At 43.1% G+C, this 16,443-nt stretch overlaps 1 protein-coding gene across 4 annotated transcripts in view; it reads right to left on the bottom strand.

Annotated features, from left to right (window-relative positions):
• The window catches only part of srbd1 (S1 RNA binding domain 1), a 74,797-nt gene extending 60,607 nt beyond the window's left edge, over window positions 1–14,190 (bottom strand). For 2 of the 4 annotated variants that reach the window (XM_018725068.2, XM_018725071.2), the window contains exons 1-9: window positions 12,776–12,826; window positions 12,093–12,163; window positions 11,571–11,874; window positions 11,130–11,375; window positions 10,421–10,587; window positions 8,305–8,422; window positions 7,792–7,930; window positions 5,936–6,032; window positions 5,224–5,404 (exon numbers count right to left, since the gene is read on the bottom strand). In XM_018725068.2, coding sequence (XP_018580584.2) covers window positions 5,224–5,404; window positions 5,936–6,032; window positions 7,792–7,930; window positions 8,305–8,422; window positions 10,421–10,587; window positions 11,130–11,375; window positions 11,571–11,874; window positions 12,093–12,163 — 1,323 coding nt within the window. In that variant the 5' untranslated portion in view covers window positions 12,776–12,826. Of the gene's footprint in view, window positions 1–5,223; window positions 5,405–5,935; window positions 6,033–7,791; window positions 7,931–8,304; window positions 8,423–10,420; window positions 10,588–11,129; window positions 11,376–11,570; window positions 11,875–12,092; window positions 12,164–12,248; window positions 12,376–12,775; window positions 12,827–14,101 lie in introns of those variants that run through there. The other 2 variants (XM_018725070.2, XM_018725069.2) reach the window with 2 other exon arrangements.
• Window positions 14,191–16,443: the final 2,253 nt, after the last annotated feature.

Raw genomic sequence — 16,443 nt, 5'->3', positions numbered from 1 at the left:
GGTGACTTGTTTTAATGTGGGGAGGAAGAGGACCCCCCCCTCACCACCCAGCACGCCTGATAGGATGAAGACAGTTACCTGAGCAAGAGCCACAGGGTGCCGGGCAACACATAACCCATGACAACAAGGACAAGAGACAAACGTTCCTTGCAAAGAGAGGTATGAGCCATGCCAGGACACTGACACGTTTGGCTTGAGCACATGTGTGTACATACACAGACACACACAGGCAGGCGGGCGGGCGGGCAGGTGACGAGCTCGCACTAGAACACAACACAGACACCCCCTAACGGGGCTGGCTGTGAGCCCAGGGGATCCCACTGATGGATCTGGTTAGAGAGAGCGAGGTCACACAGACTTGCTGGTTTGCCAGAAAGGATCAGCGTTAATTACCTCGTGACCCAACACTCAGGTGCGCTGGTGCAACACCGCCCCCACCATGCCCTCCATCCGCCGCGTTCCCATTCCACCAATCGGAGCCATCGACCAAGAGGTATGCCCGCATCCCCATGCTAATGTGCTCAAGCATGGGCCAAATTGATTATTACTGATCACTTGTGACAGGCTGTAACACACAAAAAAACACACACTCACCCTGAACCTCCAGGACCTGGAATTGGCAGATGTGTTCTGGTAAACACCTTTCATTTTGAGACATTCAACTTCGATAGTTGCTTTAATTAGTTTTTAAAAAGCCATCATTTTTCATAAACAAAACAATTACAACGGTATGTTCAATACACAGTTCATTAATTTGTATTATTGCACTGCATATTCAATATCCGATTCCCAAACATATCCAACAGGACTGCTTCAAAAATTACTGTGCAAAACCGTACACGGCAATTCAAATGAAGAGTAGAAATTAATTTTGTCTTTCTTGTTGAGAAAAAACAAATGCTGTCTCGTGCACAACAAAATCTGATACCAGATTTCAGGAAAACAATGCTAACAGAAATTAAAATAAACCTAAAATATGGCAAGCTCCATATTTACTAAGTAAAACGAAAATCTAAGAAAATTTAATTTATTTCACTGTTGCAAAGGCCTAATTTAAATTAACTGACCTAGAAAGTCTGCCACCACACTTATGACAATATTAAAATAGCAATCATATATATAAAAACAATAACAATCAATACAAACAAAATCAGAACAAGATGTGTACAATACTCTGAAATAGACTACTTTTTAAAACAAGGAAAAAAAAAAAAAAAAACTTACAAGACAAGAAATAAGATGAAGTTGTATTTCTTTACCAAGTAATGCTGATCAGGTCACGCAGCAGCATTTGAAATACCTGGTTTCTTATAGAACCAATTTACAGTTTTGAGCCATTTAATCTGAAACACTAAAAGTAAACTATATTCCAAAATTATAACACACAGCCCTTCTATGTGGCACATTCATCACCAAATTAATATTCTACTTGGCCTGTCAAAGTACCGAGTATGAGGATCAACTGAAAACATTTTCCCTGAAGTCTATAAACATTACATTTAAAAAATTTTTATTTTTTTTATTGCCCGGCTGCTGTTGAAAAATTGCTCTACATGAGTTTACCGCCAGGAAAACAGGGCTCTTTATCCACTTGTCTATCAAAGAATTAACCTAATAAAAGCAACAGACGAAAAGACATCTTCCTTGCTGGGGGCCTTCATTGACGAGACATTTCATTGAAGCTTCAGACGCAAATTGAATTAGAAGAGCAAATTCTGAGACCTTGAGCAACAACCTCAACAAATGTATAACGACAACCTCCAAAATGAACGGCTCTCAAAGTGTGTGGGACGCTTCGAAAAGTATAGTTGGGTACCTCAATTTTATGTCCTTTTCACATTCACAAAACTACTTGTTGAAACAATGAAATGGTAAATAAACTGGGTAAGAAACTGACAGTTTGTACTTTGAAAGTAGTTCCACTGTTTGTTTTCCAGCATATGCAAAAAGACATAGAAGCGTCCAACTCCATCTGAGCGCGAGTAGAAGTACAGCTCTATATAATCCTTTTTTTTCTCTCCATTTTTACAGCCTTATGGGAGACAAGCTCACATTGAACGCTGATTAATTCAGTATCGACCGTGAACAACTTTAATCAAAACACAAAATACTACAGGAAGTGATTTCAGTGACAGCCAAAAGACAACATCTGAAAGAGATTTAATCCAGAGGCTAACAGGTAAACAGTCAATCAGGGGAGCACGTCACCTAACACCGCTGCTGTCACCATGTATCTATCATCAGTTCTTGGCGCGGGGGTGGGAGATCCCTGGAAGTGGTGCTGAGCGCACCATGTCAAGCTCACCGGGTGGCCCTGTGCATCCAATACTGCCCCTTGCTCACCTGTACCCTGACACAAACATACACACAGATGAGGGCTGTCCTGGCTGCTGCATTTGAGAATCCTTGTGCACTGAGCTCCGTGTCTGTGTACCCAGCAGTGGATCAGAGGCCCTGTTCAAGAAGCCTCTGAGAACTAAGCTCATACGATGGGGCAGAGAGAGAAATGTTGGACCATGTTGTGAGAATTACAGTGAGCATTCCCTCTAAATGTGACCATACCTACTGAGTTATGAAGACAAAGCATAAAAAACCAGGGGCATTGTTCATTCAAACACAATGCAAACAGCCCAGTTGCATAGAACAGCTAATCCCATACTTACAGAAAGAGAGGTTCCTAAGTAGCTGCTACCAAATAAAATTTGTGTAAGAAGTAAGTGTAGAAACAACAATTTAAAAAGCTTGTCTTAATGGTTTGTTTCCATTTTACACCACAGAGATGCCTGTCTAAAGCAGATGTCTTGAGCCAAAGGCCCAAGGTTATTTATTATAACGTGTTCATTTAGGTGACAATGGCCAGTTTCCTTCAGAATCAATGGAGTTTTTTTTTTTTTATATCTCTCCATCTATCATTTTTCTCCGAAGTAACTTGGTTTATATACCTTTTCATAAAGCTGGGTAATTTTTACAGCAGAATTTCAGGGCATGTATTTTGCTCAATGGTGCTGCAGCCAAATTCAAACCTGAGCCTTTCAAGTGAAAAGCAGCAGCTCTAACCACAATGCTGTCTCTGATGTATATGTCATTTATGGTTTTAACTGCTACACCTTATGTACTGGCACCACTAGTCTGTCGACATTAGACTGTTTATAAATGAAAAGAATGTGGTTGCGGGTGAAAATATATGTGGTACGTTAGTGGGCGGTCAACAAAGCAGTTAGAGCAGTCATCTCCAAATCAAAGCACCCCACTCCTATTATATGGCCTTTAATCAAGGAGCTACTTTGAACTGACATTATTATTTTCTATTTAGCTAACATCTTTGTCTAAAGCAACTGACAACACTAGTTACAATAAACTACTTAAATGCACCCAGCCATCCACATGGCTTCACAATGTGACGCACCCTGACAGCCACACACACCTGGAATTGCCCAGTTCACCTGAAACGTCTTTGGACTGTGGGTCGAAACCCCTGCTAACATAAGGAGAGCCATGTGAACATCACAGAGGCTAAACCAGGTCTGAACCCACGTTTGAACCCAGAGCCCAGGTGACAACCGCCTAACACTGCAACCTTAACACCGCAAGTCCCCTTGGACAACGGTGACAGCTTAATAAATTTAAAAAACAGTTAGGACTTAAGGAAGGTTAGTGGGCTAAAAAGGAGGACCGGCATTTGATGAACTTCGTTTGACACCCCTGATAGTAGCACCCGCCCTTTTTACACTTCCAAATTACAATGAGCAGAAGTGCTTCAAAATAGACTCCATAAGTTTTCTGTCACTTTTTGTGCTTTGATTGCAAATCCTCACAAGCAAACAACCTTTCCCAAGGGTCAAATAGCTGTTCGCCGGCTGTGAATCTGACTTGAAACCCTCAAGTCCAGCTCCCTCACCACTCCCCTAAACTTCCGCCTTTTATACACCGACTGAAATAACGTGCTAAATTAAACATGCGCATTTCCGAGCGCACACATGCCTTCTGTCAAAATGCATTTGCCCTTTTTCATGCGTGCTTGATGAAACAAAGGTCCACTTTTGCTCAAATGCGACAGCTTAGCAGGTCACAGAGGAGAAACTAACACTTACTGACAAAGCGAGTGAGGAAAGGAGCAAAGTACTGCCCTGGGTCGAGGCGCAGAGGCGGGCGGAGAAGGCTAGTCGAGAAGGCGTGTGTAGCAGCCGCTCGCTCACTGTGGGGCCACGTCCGGCTGTCACCACGGAGGAACACCTGTCAATCTCTGCCCTTAATCCAATCACGACGTAGTGGGGACATGTCACATATGTTAAGAGGAGCGGCTGGGGAATGACCGGAGGACACGGGCATGCCGAGCTGCTGTGCACGGCTGACAGACCGGCGGTGACATGTGGCCCCGCGCAGACTCTGAGTAACCAAGCTGCCAAGCACAGGGGAGGGACGGTAGAAGGCAGGGTAGTACTAGGTCGGGGGGGGCAGGTACCAGCCGCCCTAACAGCCCCTGTCCGCTACTGCACTAGAACTAACCACGCCTGACAGAAACGCTTAGAGGAGGGGCACAGAGGAGTCCAAATGCCATACCGTCCAATGTCTGTGCATCTCACCCTCCTCTTCTGCCTTGCTCCTACTGAAAGTATCTTCAAGAACAGAGAATGCGAGCCTTACTGAACCTGAGAACAAGTCAGTGCACTACTTTTTTCCTTTGCAGACCTTGTTTGGGAGAAAAAGCTTTATCTTTTAAGCTGTAACTCAGTCCCTGTAAGCACAGTACTACTGACAGAGTGCTCTTAACACAGAAAGATAGTTTCGGGAGAATCTGCATGTTCGAAATTAAGGAGTTTACCTTGCAGCGAGAGAGGCAGAGCACGTCCTAACACACCTTGTGAAGGTTCATGTTACACGTCTATGGAGAGGAACACAAAGCTGATGGAGTGTCAAACTTTTAAAAGACCAGGTAGAACTAATAAATACGGTCCCAGGTAATTAGACTACTTTGTTCCTCAATCTGTGAGCTGCAACCAATTGTGCCTAAAGTCTGCCTGAATCTCTACGTGTTGGGTGCCACGTATGTCAAACCTAACCATCATCACAGGGCTACAGCCTCACCTACTCTCAGCTTCTCATAAAGCTAAGACAGAGTGATCACAGTTAAACATCCTTCCCCGTGCACCTTCAGAAGCCATGGGTCACTCGTGCTGGATGGGATGTGTATGAAACGCTCTCTCGAGCAGACAGGCATCAAACCTGATGGTGCTGAATGCGACGCACGTCACAGGTGAAGTCATAATATAAGTGGAACTTGTCAATGTCTTTGGGTTTTCCTGGCTTTTCCACTGGTCTCTGCTGCATTTCCTTCCCCTTCTCCTTCTCCTTGAGGGCCGTCTTTGACAAAGAGGAGTGGATCGTCACGGTGTTCCGATCACACCTGCCAGAGAGAAAGATGTGACCAAGTACTTTCAGCACAATCGCTAACATACAAACCCACACAAATCACCATACAAGGCAACATCAGATGGAGCAGAAGCTCATTAGTGCAAGGCAGAGGATGTCACAATGACTTTAAGACATAGGCTTGTTACCTGAAGACTGTCAGTTTCAGAAGGAGCTCTGTTTTCAAACCTTAAAATATGTAGCTATATGATCAGGTAAAAACCAAAAATTGTCTGGGATTAAAGACTTTAATTAAAATTAATGACATCTACAACCGTTATTGTGTGCACATGCAGCTACCCTGCAAATGTACCCCTTCAAGCCTAGCACCCCGTGATTCTTGGATAGGCTCCAGACCACTGCGACACTCATGAGGACAATCAGTTAATGAAATTAACTCAGTGGGTGAATACCTACAATTGCCTTGTAGACTGTAATTGTTTTTGCAGGCAGTAACACCTGTCTGGGAGCCTAGACCTAACACAGTGAGGCAGGAAGCACATGGACAAGAGGAGAATGCTCTCACAGAGATCGTACGTAGGCCAACGTCTCCTTGTCCTTGGCCATCATGTCAGCTAGAATCTGCTCTACACCAGTGGCCACTTCTTCCAAAGTGGATACACCTGGGGGCATATCAGACAGACATATGTCAGACAAGCATGACATATTACATCACATTCTCTGGGATCAGGGTGTACCTTATTTTTAATATTCTGCATAGCCTGTAATGCACAACGAGCATCATTTTTTGCTCAGATTGCCAGAATCCTATTAAGCAGCTGTTCAACAGAACAGAACAGAACATACACATAAATATTTAAGCACTTGCACAATCCATGTTGAAAACTTCATACATCACCTGAACTGAATAATTCACTGGACAAACATGGCAGGGGGAGGGAGAGAAAAAAAGAAAATTGTTGAAAATGTCTTGTGCTCAATTAAAAGGATCTATGTCCAATTCTCAAAATATCTTTCATATACTAAGTGTTGCAATCTCAGCAAAAACAAAGAGAAGGAAAGCAAAATGCACAAAGGCATTTTTCTTTTGCTCAACTATCGGGAGGGTAGGTGGCACAGCAGGTTTGTCTGGATTCTGCTCTCTGGTGGGTCTGGGGTTCGAGTCCCGTTCGGAGTGCCTTGCAACAAACTGGCATTCCATCCTAGGTGTATCCCCTCCCCCTCCAGCCTTGCGCCCTGTGGTGCCGGGTTAGGCTCCGGCTTGCCATGACCCTGCTTTGGACAAGCGGTTTCAGACTGTGTGTGTGTGTGTGTGTCAACTATCACAAAAAAAGCAAACTATACTATCGATTTGTATCTCGGAACAGTTAAGGCCAGGGATTTTGGTGCAACCTTCAAGTAAGAATTACATGTGAGCGCAGCTGTGAAATGGTAACACTGTAATGTAAAATACCAGGAGATGGAGGAACATGGGAATTGGAACATTGGCCCAGCAGGTCCATTAAACATAATTAAACATATCAGGTACTCTGCTGCCCCCCAGTGTTCAATGTCTCAAATTCATCTAAATATATCTACTTGTCACATGTACATCTACATTTTATTCATTTAACTGACACTTTTTTCCAAGCAAACTTACAGCGTTGCGCTACTTACAATTATTTATCCATTTATACACCTGGATAATTTTACTGGAGCAATTTAGGGTAAGTACCTTGCTCAAGGGTACCACAGCCGGAGGTGGGAATCGAACCTGTGACCTCTGGGTACAGCAGCTCTAACCACTACACGACCAGCGTGGACTGTGGAGTGTGACTTAGGGTTTACAGTCATCCCTATCAGCCCCGTGATATTGTTTTCAAGACCTGACATTTGATCGAAACATCTAACAACGGCTCTATTTGCTGTACAACAGCACTGGCTGGCCTTGCTGCCAGGTGGCATTACATTTATCATCGATTGTATGCCTATCACTGATTGCATTTAATTTACAAAAATGTTGTTTAATGTACAGAACATTTGCTTTGTGATTCCATTTAAAGTTGCATTAAAAATGGCTAGCAACAAACATGAGTATTTTTTCAGTGCTGAAAAGGAAAAGTTAAAGAAAAAAAGATTTAGAAATGAAAGTAATAGTACAGAACAAAAAAAAATCTAGCTAAAATACTACTCTGTATGCATATTATTATTGTATATTAGCATTATTTTAACATGAATAATGAGACATTTCCCACCCCCCCACACAGAATGGAATAGAGTATCCTTTATAAACCAACTTCATAACCAGGTAACAAGCAGTATATAACTACAAAGATTTTGAAAACTACTCCTTTAAATCAAGGAAAACATGTATTTGTTGACAGTATATTTCCAACACAGTACACAAGCAGCAGGCAGCACCGAGGAGGCCTTGGGGGATACCTTGGATGTGCGGCTTGACCCAGGAGTGAAGACTGAGGGTCTGGGGAGTCTGCAGAAGAGCCTGGGCAGCAGGATCCAGGCCTAGCTGCTTGGCCCGTCGGGCTTTTGAAAGCTTGCTGCCCTTCTTATATGGGGCATACTGAGTGCACAAGTTGACACAAAAAAGTATATATTTAGTTATACACAGTTGTTTAACATCATTTGTTCAGTTTATACAAGTTAACAACAATAAATACAATAAAAAGGATGAGCAGGGGCTATAGATATTAAGTAAAACAACTGTGGCACAACACAAATTCAAAGCCTAACCATTCAGCCCACAAATTCTATGAATACATTCCATGGATGACAGGTCATTTTAAACATTTAGTAAAGCACTATGTTGTAACAGAATACAGCAAAAAAAAAAAAAAAAAGGGAAGAACATGGTAAACAATAGAACCCATTTCTGCATGAATAATGAAAGATGAATATAAGGTGATGAACAGGGAGATGCTGAGCCATCTTACACACCACATGCTCCAGCTCGTCTCTGGTTCGGCAATTCTTCAAGGCCTCCTCAAGGCCTGCATTAAGAACCCCCTCCTTCTTCAGGGTTTGGCAAATGGACTGGCATTTCTTGGAGACCGTACTGCAGAAAAGCACAAACTTGTCAAGAGTTTCAATACCAGATATGACAAGGGAAGAAAAGACTCAATTTTGCAAATTAAAAAAAATGACTTTTTTTTTTTTTTTAATCAGACACTACCTTATATAAGTTAATATAAAAATGTATGTGGAATGCAGAACAACTTCTGGTGCAGTGGATCCCTGACTGTTGAACTTTTGAGAAATGTTTTCACCGTAACAGACTTTCCTAAGAAATGTTTAGAATTTGCTTTTCATAAATAGAGCAAACATAGCAAATCCAACTGCATGCAAAAGTTTCACCTGATTTGCTGACAGATAGTGACCATGAGTAATAAGCACAGCCTTAATTTTGTCAACAGGCTGGTCTAGCTCTGGCAACGGTCCTTTTTTTGTGCTTTCTTATTTACAAAGTGACACAACATACAAAAAATGTGCTCTGGAAATATTTTAAATATAATGGAGAAATGTATTTTTCAAGCAACAAAACAATTCAAATTCAGGCACAATTTGGTGAAAGAGCACTAAAGACATGTTTACAAACAAAATTTAAAAAAAGAGGAAAAAAATGACATTTAAAGTACTTTGTTGCCCTCTCGTGTAAGTTTTGTGAAATGCACAAAAAAAAAAAAATCTATAAATTTTGTGAAATCAGAATCAGATTTATTTGGCCAAGTATGCACATGCATATAAGTAATTTTGCTTTGGTTCCCAATAGCTCATATTGTAGACAAAAAAAAATATATATATATATACATACATACAGGGATTTATTTTGGGGGGGGGGGGAATAAACAACAGGGGACAGAATAAATAATGAGGGCTCAAATAATGAAGGAGGGAATAAATAAGAGGGGAAAAAGTATTGCACAGATTGACAATGCAAATATTTCCAGAGCTTGCAGTTCACCTGATGCAGTCTAGCACAATGTACATTTACTCATTTAGCTGATGCTTTATTCCAAAGCAACTTACAACGTTAAGAGAACTACAGCTGTTCACCCATTTATAAAGCTGGGTGATTTTTTTTTTCTACAGCAATTTATTCCAAGTACCTTTCCCAAGGATACTAAAGCAGTAGGTGGGATTCAAAATAGACAACCTTCAAGTGAAAAGGCAGCAGCTCTAACCACTAAGCTTCCTGGCACCCATTATAAGAACACTACCCAGTGAGGCAAGCCTTCTAAATTAAATAATAGGATAACACATGGCACATAATCCCTCTCTGATGAACTACTGGTAAAGTTTCACTCGTAATAAATCACCATGGTATTGCCTTTCAACAGAAGTCTATGCACTGTATTACTTAAAGCTGTAATTGAGAGGCAAGACTTTCCTTTGCCTTTATGAATTTTCAACTTTTTATAGGACTCATTTCTATGATAGATGGTGGTTTTGGACCGTGATAAAACATCAGACTTTTTAAAGATGCTGAGTGGCCAGAGATACAAAACAAATGTGAACCCATGCCACACATGGAGGAGGCATACTCTGCAGTGCTTGACATCACCAAGGCTCATATTCAGAAATTTCTTGTGTGAGTTGATAGCTTGTTATGCACATTTTAGGGTATTTAGTGTATTAACTACATGTGTGAGTTACTGTAATAAACCATGAGAGCCAACTGCAGTCAAAAACTGTAAAATTATTCAGTTTGCTCTAAGGTAGCAAAGAAACTATGTAGGAACTAAGAGTAGCAACGGTTTGAAAATTACCTATAGCACAAATGGACAGTTACAAGGATAACACTATAAAAAAAAATTTAAAAAAAAAGACCACAGAACTGATTCAATACCTCTGTAATACAAGAAAAACCACGTCATAATCTTACATGCTAAAATTTGTGGTCGGGTTCTATCCCAGCACGTAACCTGGGGTGATCTGGAGGTTAAAATTGACCAGGGTAGGAAGAAAGCAATTTGGTCAGTCATCTTTGACTCTTTTTCTTCCCTACATTCTATACCCCACAGGGTGCTCATGTTGGGGTGCAAACTGTTCTCACCATAGCTCCTCAAGAGCAAGCTGCACCTCCCGCACATCATCAGCATCCATGTGGTTGATGATCTCTTTCCTGTAGCGCACAATGAAGGGAATGGTGTTCTCCTCTTGGAAGAGCTGGACAAGGTTGGCACACACCCAGCGCTCCAGCTGCATCCTCTCTGACAGCACCTACGGGGGGGGAGCCGTGCAGCACAGGGGCTATAAAGAAAGCGCAACAGCCCAGCAGCCAACATCTGCTGTGTATGTACCAGCCATATTCCAACGATCATGTTACTACTATGTCAGGTTCAGTAATGGAAACCTGCACTGAAAATGTATATTCATATCTAGCAAATGCCAATAAGAAAGTGCTGTTGCATTGCCATTGTGTTGCACAACAGATTGATTTTTTTAATATATACACTCAATACTGTAAAAGCATCACTTTACATTGTAAATTGTAAATTTCAGGCAAGGTGAAGAGCTTTAAAGGTAAAAGTTGCTGCTGACACGTTATCCTGTCCTTTCATGCAACTGCTGCTACAAGCTGAGGACTAAATAAAAGCGGAGACAGGTGTAACAAAGTGGGATGAAGTGGACATGTCCCTCCAGTATTCAAGTAAGCTTCACCCGTCTCCAAATATCTGCGTATAACTTCACCAAGTACCATAAATAATATTTCTCTGGTCTCAACCAATACTTGTCATGTTACCAGGTCATTGGGGTTTTACCTCAATCAGATCCCAGTTCATATGAATGTTGCTGCTCAGGCTACACCCTGTTGTTTGACGCTTCACAGGCTTCCCCTGAGGAGCACTACTGAGCTTTATCTTCTTGGGGGGGGGTTCCTCAAAGGTAAAGTCATCCCCCGGGTCCTCGTTCTTGACCGAGAGCAACTCCTGGCGAAAGCAGGGCCGACTGCCGCCCGCCCCCTCGGCGTCGCTGGACTGTCCGCTTTGCACAGGAAATGACAGTCTCTGGAACAAAAGGAGGGCAACTGTTACGAACTTCGGTTGACTTTACGCTGCTAATTTTAATCGCTCAATTTCACCGCCATAATAGCAACCTTAACTTTAAAAAATGGTCATAAATTACAGTTCTAACCCTGAGCAGCAAGGAAGGCCATAAACACAAAGTGGTCCTTGATGCCTTGGATAGACTGACATGCTCACCTCCTCCTTCACCATCCACCAGCTCTCCATTCCGCTGCTCGAGAGGGTGCCAGCGGCCGGTTCCTCCTCTTCTCTCTTCATGGCTGGGGTAGGAGCCTCCTGGAGACCGACTTTTGGGGCCACAGCTCTCTTCGCTGCAGGTTTTCTCACGGCTTTGGCCTTCGGCTCCCTCGATTTGGTGGCATTCTTAGCTACAGGCTTCGTTGTCATCCCCTCGGTTTTCTTCATCTGTTGCGGAGCCGATTCCTTCGGCTGCCACTCCTCCTCCTCAACCTCCTCTTGATCGCTCTCATGGTTCTGGGACCTTGGATGGAACAAAACATTCTGGGAGGACAGCAACACCTTCCCATCCTGGTGCTCCGGGAGCAGATGTAACAAATGCGAGTGCCATACGTATATTACGTCTGATCATTTTGAAGATTTGCCAGTATTTATAAAAGTAACAAGTTAATATAAATAGTGATCAAACAACACATTAAGAAAATATACAACTGTACTATATAATATATATATTATACTCACAACTCATTTGAGTCTTCATCCTTCTTTAATGCTTTATGCGCAGTTGTTGTGGATTGAGTTCTCAGGATCATCTAAAGACAAAGACCAATTGTTTACTTTATCCAAAGAAATTACACGAGCACATACACACACACTGTGAGCGCTTACAGTGCTTACATTTTTGCTTTGGCAATTTAAGACCAAGACACACACAGTAGAGTACGTGTCTCAAACAAAATAAGGTTTTTTTGTCCCTCAGAGTCCAAGTGGATTTTCCTTCAGTCACACTATTTTAACCACAGAACCAAATACTTGAGGCTTGATTCAAGGTACTGAATGCCTCAGCCAATAAATTTAAATATATAAAGCACAACACACTACTAACTTACACAGGGATTCAAAACTAGTATTATTACTACTAATTCGGGCGTTGAAGGTTAGTTTTTTTCTTACTAAAAAGCCTAGTAGTTCGAAAATGGCGGTTGGCGGGTTTGAAAACTACGAGAAGTCAGTCAGTGTGTGTGTGCTAAATTATTAGCAGACAGACACTTTTCTCCTTTGTTTTCAAACTAACCCACCATTTTTGAACTACTCCGGCTTTTAGTAGGTGATGCTAACGTGAGCGACAAAAAGCAAAAGCTGTGCTTCAGCGCAACGGTGTGTGTTTCTGAGGCCCCCAGCAGAAAGTGTGTGTCGGGACTCACGGTGTCTGTTCGCCTCAGGGAGTTTTACACCAGAGAGGAACACAAACCGCCTTCCGCAATGTGGACCCACGTCACCACCCGAATGGTTTAACCCGCTTTAAACTCCTCCCTGTGTTCGCATCCAGCTCCAACAGGGCACTCGGTCATCTTAATGAAATAATAAAAAATAAAATATTGCGTAAAAGCAACACGTTTCGCGCCATTTTCTCTTGAAAAACAGCCTTATGCTGAATTTTATTTAATTTGATTTGAGGCGACGTGGTACAGTCCGGCGTGGCGTAGATTTAAAGGGCCAGAAGAACACTAAGTGCAGACTGGAAGCTTCTCGAGAGTTGCCGCTCTATGCCCGCTCTATGCCCGCTCTATGCCCGCTCTATGCCCGCTCTATGCCCGCTCTATGCCCGCTCTATGCCCGCTCTATGCCGCGTCGAATTTTTCATCAGACTTTCCATATCTTAATCTCGGCGTCAAAAACACTTACATTAAAACGTGATTTATGTTACAATGACAAAAACCAAAGGACATACTAACAAAAGATATGACCAGTTTTGCACCAAAATGACTTACCGAATGTGCTTATGAATATAGCATAATATTCCACCACTAAATTCATATTCTGGGATGCATTTTTTTTTTTTAGCCACCATCAATCATTTGTCCTCCTGTGATAAATAACCATGTATCTCCATTCCTTTCACTCAAGGAAATGGATGTTGAGGGACGGAATTTGAGAACAAAAGGCTCCAAACTCTTTGAACGAAGGTCAGTGTCTCACAACAGCAGCAGTCGGTGTCTGGAAGCACCCCGTGAAAGACTGGCAAAATATATTAAATATTGTAAATCAATGCATCCACTTACAATCATGTCCATATGTGATATCTCCAGTTAATGGTACATATTCTTTTTTTTTGCATCCTTATTTTAACCAGACGCCCGTTGTAAAACACCACATGCAGCTTTTACATGGATTCATTCAGCGGACGCTTTTTCTCCCAAGAAACTTATAATGTTACAATTATTATCTTACAATCACTTACACAGCGAGATAATTGTACTGAAGTAATTAAGGGTAAGTACCTTGCTCAAGGAAACTACAGCCAGAGAGGGGGATCGAACCCGCAACCGGATCCAAAGACAGCAGCTGTAATCACTAGGCTACGAGGTGCACTTTTAATGCTACACGTGGCCTTGGATTGATGTGGATCTGCCAGCAAATCAAGTCCAAAAGTCTCATAATATGTGGAAAACAGTAACAATCTGCAGCAGATGTCAGGAAGACTCTTTCCAGAGTCGACCCACAGAAAGCTGCGGGTCCTGACAGCATACCTGGCCAGGTACTCGGGGAATGTGCTTTTCAGCTTGCGGATGTCTTCACGGACATCTTCAGCATTTCCCTGAGCCAGGCAGTTGTCCCTGTGTGCTTCAAGACGACCGCAATCATCCCTGTGCCAAAGAAATCATCAGTGTCCTGTCTGAATGACTACCGACCGGTTGCGCTCGCGCCTATCATCATGAAGCGCTTCGAGCGGCTAGTCATGAAACCCCGAAAGAGCAGCCTTCCAACCACACTGGACCCATTCCAGTACACCTACTGTCCCAACCGTTCAACAGAAGATGCCATATCTGCTGCCATCCACCTTTCCCTGACCCATCTGGGCAGAAAAGACAACTATGTAAGGATGCTGTTCATTGACTTCAGTTCCGCGCTCAACACAATCATCCCTCAGAAACTAATTACAAAGCTGAGCCTGCTGGGCCTGACTACCTCCCTCTGTAACTGGATCCTGGATTTGTTGACTGGGAGAGCCCGGTCCGTCAGGATCGGCAACTCCACCTCCGGCACCGCCACGCTGAACACCGGCGTACCCCAGGGCTGTGTCCTCAGTCCACTGCCATTTCCCCTACTGACTCACGACTGTGCTGCAAAGTACAGTTCAAATCATATCATCAGGTTTGCTGATGACACTACAGTTGTGGGCCCTGTCAGCGTACAGAGAGGAGGTGAACCAGCTTGCAGAATGGTGTAAAGACAGCAATCTCTCTCTCAATATTGATAAGACTAAAGAGATAATTGTCAACTTCAGGAGGACCTCAGCAGACCGCTCGCTTCCGCACATCAACGGAACAACTGCGGAGAGAGTCAGAAGCTCTAAGTTTCTTGGTGAGCACATGACGGAGGACCTCTCCTGGACTCTCAACACCACCTGCCAAGCCAAGAAGACCCAGCAGCCCCTCCACTTCCTACGGAGGCTGAAGAGAGCCAAACTCGCCCCTCCCATCCTCACCACCTTCTACAGAGGGACAATAAAAAGCGTCCTGACCAGCTGTCTCACTGTGTGGTACGGGAACTGCACAGCCTCCGACCTCAAGACCCTACAGAGAGTGGTAAGAACAGCTGAAAAGATCATCGGAGTTCTTCTACCCACCATTGACACCTCATACAAAAACCGCTGCATCCGCAAGGCCACCAGCGTTGTGGACGCCCCCTCTCACCCCTCTTATGGACTCTTCACCCTGTTGCCATCTGGCAGGAGCTACAGGAGCATCCGCGCCACCGCCAGCAGGCTCCGCAACAGTTTCTTCCCTGAGGCAGTCAGATTACTCAACACCCTGCTGCCTCCCAACACTCACCTGGGAGTCAAACAGCGAACCCGGCATGACTCCTACACTACAAACTGCCAACGGTTCACAGCTCATGTCCGCATCCACGTCCTGTGTATTTCTTTACCGTCTTGTACTCTGTTCTGTGCTGCACCATGGTCTCCAGAGAAACGACATTTCATTCCACTGTACAGAAGCTGTATAGGGGAATGACAATCCAAACACATATATATATATATATATATAATACAGTGAGGGGGTGCGGTGGCGCAGTGGGTTGGACCGCAGTCCTACTCTCCGGTGGGTCTGGGGTTCGAGTCCCGCTTGGGGTGCCTTGTGACGGACTGGCGTCCCGTCCTGGGTGCGTCCCCTTCCCCCTCCGGCCTTACGCCCTGTGTTGCCGGGTAGGCTCCGGTTCCCCGTGACCCCGTAAGGGACAAGCGGTTCTGAAAATGTGTGTGTGTGTGTGTGTATAATACAGTGCATATAATATATGAGAAGGTGGAATGCTTATTTTTTTCCAAATGAAAGCACAAAGTGATTTTCTACAGATTGGTTTGTTAATTTCACTGGTACGATGAATTAAGATGAATGGGTTCATTTTCCTAAAATTGCATTTAACTGACGTCGGCTAAATGAGTACGAAATCTGACCTCGTAAAATATCTGTTGCCCGATGGATGATTGGAATGAAGAACTTTGCGCAAATAATAATTCCATCCAGAGGGCGGCGCTGTTCTACAAATATAACGAAGCTCTTTTATTAACGTTCTTCGCGGTGTTACTTGTACCTCAACCGCATGGAAAAGCAACAATTCAATGCAATAAAAATAAAATAATTATTAAAAATGAAAAATAAAAAAATTAATTAATAATGTCTAAGTGTACTCCTTTGCGCCTTCACGGAACACTGTGAATTATTAGTGTTGCTTCTAGAAACATCCTTTATAACACAGTAACTTTCCCTTGTCTGTGTATTTTGATGTGGGGGCCAGATTAAATTGATCATTTTCCTTAGTCAAACATGTATCTAAAATTCGCCTTCAGATACATGATGAGAAAAATGCT

This window comes from Scleropages formosus, chromosome 8, assembly GCF_900964775.1.
Source record: "Scleropages formosus chromosome 8, fSclFor1.1, whole genome shotgun sequence".
NCBI lineage: Eukaryota > Metazoa > Chordata > Actinopteri > Osteoglossiformes > Osteoglossidae > Scleropages > Scleropages formosus.
Note: the sequence above shows the minus strand (reverse complement) of the source record. Positions and strands in the feature narration are given on the sequence as shown.